The sequence below is a fragment of the Hyperolius riggenbachi genome, chromosome 5 (genome assembly GCF_040937935.1).
Source record: "Hyperolius riggenbachi isolate aHypRig1 chromosome 5, aHypRig1.pri, whole genome shotgun sequence".
NCBI lineage: Eukaryota > Metazoa > Chordata > Amphibia > Anura > Hyperoliidae > Hyperolius > Hyperolius riggenbachi.
The window spans coordinates 251,071,016-251,078,016 of NC_090650.1; the positions used below are offsets into that span (position 1 = coordinate 251,071,016).

The following is a 7,001-nucleotide window of genomic DNA, read 5'->3' on the forward strand; positions in this document are numbered from 1 at the left end:
AATGCAGAATTATTCTGCAACGCAACTGACCACTGTGAACAGGGTCTTAATCCAGCAATGTATTAAATGAGAAAGCATTAAATTATTATTTATATAGTGTCATCATGTTCTTCAGCAATTATTCAGAGTATATACCGTAGTCTTATCACTAACTGTCCGTCAGAGGGGGTTCACAGTCTAATCCCTACCATAGTCATAGGATTCAAATCGGGTACCCAGTGCTGCGAGGAGAGTGTGCTATCCACTACACCACCGTGCTACCCATATATGTTTTTGTAAACAGATCTCTCATATAACAATAGCTCTCACACTGGAAATAACAGTAAGCGAAATAGCAACATTTTCATCAAATTTCCGGTCAGATTTCAAGAATCCTGCAAAAGGGTTTTGCAAAACTGGCATTATAATTCTGACACTAATTAGCAGAAGTGTAAGTGTGGTTGTGTCATAAAAATATCAGGGTTCATAGAAAAAAGCATCAATTGGCAGCTTGCTGGCACATCACAAATTACCTGGGAAAAATTGTCCGTTTTTATTTTTCCACACTTCATAAATGGTGAAGTTGAGATTTCATCAGACCGTTTAAATGCACGACTAAACCCATATATTTCTCTTGTTTTTTCCTAAGGCCTCTTTCAGGCAGACAGCTGACAGGCAGTGAATTCACCGCCAGTCATCTGTTCTCCAGTACTGGACAGGCACTTGTTAGTGCTCAGTGCCCATGCTCAGGCGACCCCCAGATATAGTCACATCTGAATGCAGCCATGCTCAGATATGACATGTTGTGGTACTCTGTCACCAGGTAACCATACCTCTCAACTTTTTGAGATGAGAAAGAGGGACACTTAAGCCATGCCTCTGCCACACCCCCAGTCACACATACCATAAAGATTTCATAAGAAAAATATGTCGTTTTCTAATTCAAAACACACTAATCATTTCTATCCTAGTTCATTTTCCTTCATATTAACATGTTAAAATTAGTAATATATTAATTTAAAGGATGGGAATAAAGTTTAGAGTCAAACACATTTTTTTTAGTAGAGAAATATATACAGTATATTTACATAGAAAGAGGGACAAAGTATGGAAAGAGGGACAAATGAGGAAAGCGGGACAGAGTGACGGGGCTACCAAAGAGGGACTGTCCCTCCTAAAAGAGGGACAGTTGGGGGCTATGAGGTAACACCACTGCCTGTCAGCGCTTGACACGCTTGGTGTTACAACTGCTGCAGTCCTTGCTGCTGCCTGGTAATTGCTCGCTGCTGCTTGGTAACTGCACACTGAGCACACAGTTCAGCTGCCTGTGGAAAAGGGCCCTAAAAGCCGGAACCCTCATACAATCACCTTTTCCATTGCTCACACACCCGCAAGCAGCAGACATGAGTCACAGAGGAAATGGCCTTTCCTGTGGCAGATATGACAGCTCCCAATACTCTGCATATAATCTTGCTGAGCATCTTTTCTGTCAGTCATCCACTGGCAATCTCAGAGCATGTGAGCCTCACAATATAATCTCACACAGATTAGTCATGAATATACCACTGGGTTTACAGCCACTGTTAATACAATCATCAGATAGCACAGCAGTCACACTATGAGTTCTTTGTTTAGTACACAGATGGACTATTTATTAATTCTACATGTACAGCAGTAATATTTACCCAAAAAAAGCAAAAGGGGAAAATAACATATGGAGAAATTGGCTGCTTTCCATAAAACAAATAATAGAAAACCAGGAGCAAACTACTTAATTCGGGCACTATCCTTTTGTCCTGTGGTTGGGAGTACGCCAGAAAGTAAGTGAATTGTGTTGCTCAGAACAAGGTATAGACAAATTACACTGCTCAGTTTCCAAACAACTTATAGTGGTAGAGACAGAGGACAGACAACCCCCATGCTTTTCCCTAATGATTAATCGGTGGCGGACAGAGCCAACACTGGGCTCCTTTGTAAAATAATTGTAGGGGGTCCCATGCAAATGCACATGGTCATAACAGCATGGGTGGATCCAAAAAGTAATGAACATAAAAGTATGTGAACCTAGGTAGCATTCTGTATGCAGTGGATTAATGTAGCTCATTTTTTCTACCTCTTTATTATGTCTTGTACGTAACTGGTCTACAAGAAAATATCACTACTCGTCATGCAGCAGTGTCGCACACGTTCCTAAAAAAAACGAAACAATTGTAAAAATGTAAATGGTCAAAGCACTGCTATACCATTATTATTATTATGATCAGGGGCATAACATTCGCCCCTGCAAGGGATGCAGCTGGGGGGGGGGGGCAAATACCCTTGGGGGGAGAAGCCTGAGTTGGGGGCCCACAGCTCTAGGGCCTGGCAAGAGCCATTTTAGGTGCAGGAGGGAGCACAGCACAGGAACGGGGAGCAGCGGGCACACACAGCGCCCAGGAGGGGGGCCCGACTCCTCCTTCCCCTCACCTAGGCCCCCCCTTCAGAGCTTCTCCCTCTTCAGCAATGACAGCAGTGAGAGCAGGGAGGGAATGCAGACTCACCTCTTTCACATTCCATTTGATGTCCGCTCTTCTCTGCAGAACCTCACTCTACTTCCTGAGCTAATCAGGAAGTAGAGTAAAGCACAGCAGAGAAGAGCGGACATCGCATGGAACAGGGAAGAGGTGAGTTTGCAATCCCTGATGGGGATGCCCAAGGTGAGGGAGTGGAGGGAGTAAGGCCCCCTCCTCGCCGCTATGTGTGCCCACCGCTCCCACTGCAGCACCTATAACTGGCAAACCCATACTGGGGGCACCTATAACTGGCTACCTATGTTCTGAAAAACATTTTTTTCCGTCCATCAATAACAGCCCATCCTATAAGTTTATTGTTGCATATTATTCTAATGGTTTACACACAGATTTTGTGCTTACACTTCAACACAGGCAAGATCTGTGTAATGTATGTAATTGAAGTTAATTTCCATTTAATGTGTATAAATTACATCAAAAATGAAATACTTACCTAAACTGAGGGGAGCCTCTGGATCCTAATGAGGCTTGCCCGGACCCTTCTACTGATCACACTCCTCTTCTGGTACAAGCGCTGTGCAGTAGCATGAGCGACTCCGGCTTACTGTCCAGGCGTGGCCGTACTCCCACAGGTGCAGTGTGGACATCCTCATACCAGAAAAGGAGTGCGACCCCGATCAGATTACCGGCAAGCCATTGTCTGTAAACTTTGGAGGGGGTGCAAGTGGCAGCCAGGGATGAGGGAAATTTCTTATATCTGACTATGGATCTCTAACCGACACACATGAGGTAAGACACCTGAAACCGAAGTACTGGCCAATTGTATCAAGAGGCACAAAGTTGCAGGACAGGCAAGACTCGGGGGGAAGGGGCGGGGGGGGGGGGGGGGTATCAGCAGTTAGGGGAGCTAAATGAGGGGCCCTAAAAGAGGGTCCCCACAGAAAACATGAAAATATCTTGATGCATGATATTTAATATATCACGTTTTTGTATTTTAAAGTAGTTGAATATTCTGTAAATTAAATTCTTTTTAACAAAACTGTACTTAAAGAGGCTCAGAGATGAGTTAAAGTATAGCACTGATACTTAACCTGGGCTTCCTCCCGCCCCATAAACACATCCAAGTCCCACGCCGCCCTCCCGCGGTCTGCCGTTCAGCCGCGGTGAGCTCTGTTATCAGCCTCAGTGACATCAGCTCGGGTCTACTGCGCATGCTCGGGAAGTCTGTGCATGCACAGTAGACCCTGACTGGCATCGACTGAGGCTGGTAACGGAGATCACCGCAGCTGAACAGCAGGCCGCGGGAGGACGGCATGGGACTTAGACGTGTTTATGGGGCGGGAGGAAGCCCCAGGGAAGTATCAGAGCTATACTTTAACTCTTCTCTGAGTCTCTCTAAGTTGGCGATTTTCAGGCAACATATTTTATACTACTACACAAATTACCTGACAAGGTACTTAGAAAATACATTTGAACACTTATTCAACCACCATGTGTCAGAATTGTTTGCTTACATACTATTTATTGGATTGTAGTCATGTACTAAATTGCTACAAGGGCTGTAGCTGATCATTGGTAGTGACAGTTATTGATCTGCTGCCAATTTATGTCAGTAGGTGATCAAGCAAATCAGCATCTGCACTTAGCAATGATCAGCCTTTGAGGCATCACAAGAGAAGTTAATACTTGTAAATCTCGGAATGTTAAAGGTTTTTGTTTTTCTTCTCCACAGTGTATGGTCCAGTCCCTCACACCCTTTCTGAAGATTGGATAGCCATGCAAACCAAGAGGATGCTCGACATGAGAACCAATAATGTTACTGGATTCTCTGTCTACTGGGACTATGAAAAGAATGAGTGGAAAAAGTAATCCCGGTCATACATGAACATCGTTATCTAATACAATAAACTGGTCATACTTTACAGAATTCAAATGCGGTTTCAGTGCCATGTTTATAAGAGGGATATATCTCAGTTCATTTACATGCCTCTGCACTTAAAGCGGTATTAAATGCTGACATAATATGCAATAAAAATGTGTTTTTCTACTTTTTATAACCCATACAGTTATCATATTTGCTTGTGTGCACAAGTATTATTCATTTAGAAATTACAAGTTCCCAAAGTACAGTTTATTTGCTCTTCACTTGTTACAATTAAGTAAACACAAGATAATGTTAACACTTGTTGGGAGGTTGCTCTCACTGCAGGTAGAATTCTTTTGAAAAAGTAAGTCCTGTGTTTTAACCCTTTGAATGCTGTTCTGCAAAAAAAAAAATTGTGGTAGAATATTATACGCTGTAAATATTCTTTTAGACCAAAGAAATGCTGGGTTTCATACCAGTTTAAGCACAAACTGTATATCATGAATATATTAAAGAGCACTGTAAGGCCCCTATTACACTCGCCTTAATAATAATCCAAACATTTGTATAGCGCTTTTCTCCTATCGGACTCAAAGCGCTCGAGAGCTTCAGCCACTGGGACGTGCTCAGGAGACCACCCTGCAGTGTTAGGGAGTCTTGCCTTGAACTCCTTGCTGAATAGGTGCTGACCCTAGCCAGGATTCGAACCCTGGTCTCCTATGTCAAAGGCAGAGCCTTTAACCAGTACACTATCCAGCCACTGCTTTGCAATTGTGCGTTGCGTTACCGTTTTACCGCAGGGTAACGCAACAAAAAATGCAAGGTAATGGGGCCTAGCACACTTAGCGTATTGCATTGCACAGCAGTGCCCGAACAGCCGCCGCAAAATCATCATGTTACCGTTGGACTTCTGCTGTGAGGACAGAAGTAATGTAAGTTAATGGGCAATGCAGAAATGTTAAATATGTTGGCGGTGCATTGCCTGGAAATCCCAGCGACTTACTTCCTGTCCAGCAGGGCTTATGTCACACATCGAGGGGTGTGCAGGGGCGGGGCTATGTATATGACCCTGTTGGCGCACTCTGTCACAGGGTCATATGAATGAATTTTGTGCGTTGCGGTGCAATGCAGGCGTAGCATCGCTCCGCAAACGCAATGGCCGGATGTAAAACTGGCCTAAAGGGAAGAGACCGCTACAATAAGAATTATAATGGGGGCACAGAGAATAAGTACTTGGGCTTACATGAAAACTCAGCAGGAACTGATGCACTTATTAGTTATTTTGATTGGTTCAGTTCCAAGTGGTATAAAAATCTAAAGCCAGATACACACATCCAATTTTGGTTGTCCAATATTACCCCTTCCATATAGCAGGAGAGTTTACCTACACAATCTGTTCATTCATAGTATTCAAAGTCTGTTTGCCCTCATACTACATAAAGGTGGTAAATATAATCCTATATTTGTTAGCCCTTTTCTCCTGTCAGAATCAAAGCGCTTGTGAGGCAGCCACTAGAGCGCACTCAGTAGGCAGTAACAGTGTTAGGGAGTCTTGCCCAAGAAACTCCTTACTGAATAGGTGCAGTTTGCCGAGATTTGAACCCAGGTCTCCTGTGTCAGAGGCAGAGCCCTTAACCAGTACACTATTCAGCCACTGCTTAGTAAAATTGGTCGGTGATTGGCCAGTCAAAATTGGATTTTCAATTTCGATTGGACGATCATTAGACCTTCATACTACATGGAGAGAGTAATATTGGTCATCTGCACAATCTTTTCATAGTATTCAATATCTTTTGGCCCTCATACTACATGGAGGTGGTAAAATTGGCCAATCATTGGGCATTCAAAATGTAAGCTGTGTACCTGGCTTAAAGCTTGGTACACACCTTCAATTTTGATTGGCCAATTTTACCACCTACATTATTGAATGTAGTGAGTAGATTGTGTAGGTAAACCCTCTCATACTACATGGATGTGGTAAAATTGGTCAGTGATTGGCCAGTCATAATTGAAAGCATGTACCAGGCTTTATGTATCGTCCAGCTGGGAACAAATGAACTTGCTTGGGGGATTTATTTGCCAAGTGTGCAGGAGAACAGAGGCACCAAAAGAATAAAATCACATATTTATAAATATTAAAAAGGTTTAAAAATGTTTAGAAGGCAGTGGTGGACTTACCTCCTGCAAGCAGACACTGGAAGCTGTCAATTTAAGTAGAGGCAAAATATGGTTTACCTCTGATGTACACCATATTTTGTCTTTGTCCCCAGTTTTGTGTGCTCCTATACTTTATTGCCTGAGGAAGCGGGTCTATACCCGTGAAATGCGTTGCAACCCCCTTTGGAGTATGCCAATAAAATTTGTATCTACTTAAATTGACAGTTTCCTGTGTCTGCTTTCAGGAGGTAAGTCCACCACTGCCTCCCAAGCATTTTTAAACCTTTTATCATTGTGATTTTACTCTTTTGGCGCCTCTGTTCTCCTGCATAGTTATTATATCTACCCTTGGTGGAGGGGTATACCCCTCTTTCCCTATCTACAGACAGCGACTTCTTATTCCTGAGTGGGGACAGGACAATCTCCTCACCTGCTTGTACAGAGGTTGCCTTGGAGGGGACCCTGTTTTGTGAGTATATCTATTGTACTCT

The 7,001-nt window shown here is 43.3% G+C and overlaps 1 protein-coding gene across 1 annotated transcript in view; it reads left to right on the plus strand.

Annotated features, from left to right (window-relative positions):
* The window catches only part of LOC137518650 (cytochrome c oxidase subunit 4 isoform 1, mitochondrial-like), a 127,286-nt gene extending 122,864 nt beyond the window's left edge, over window positions 1-4,422 (plus strand). Inside the window, exon 5 of the mRNA XM_068236775.1 lies at window positions 4,222-4,422. Coding sequence (XP_068092876.1) covers window positions 4,222-4,358 — 137 coding nt within the window. The 3' untranslated portion in view covers window positions 4,359-4,422. The remainder of the gene's footprint in view (window positions 1-4,221) is intronic.
* Window positions 4,423-7,001: the final 2,579 nt, after the last annotated feature.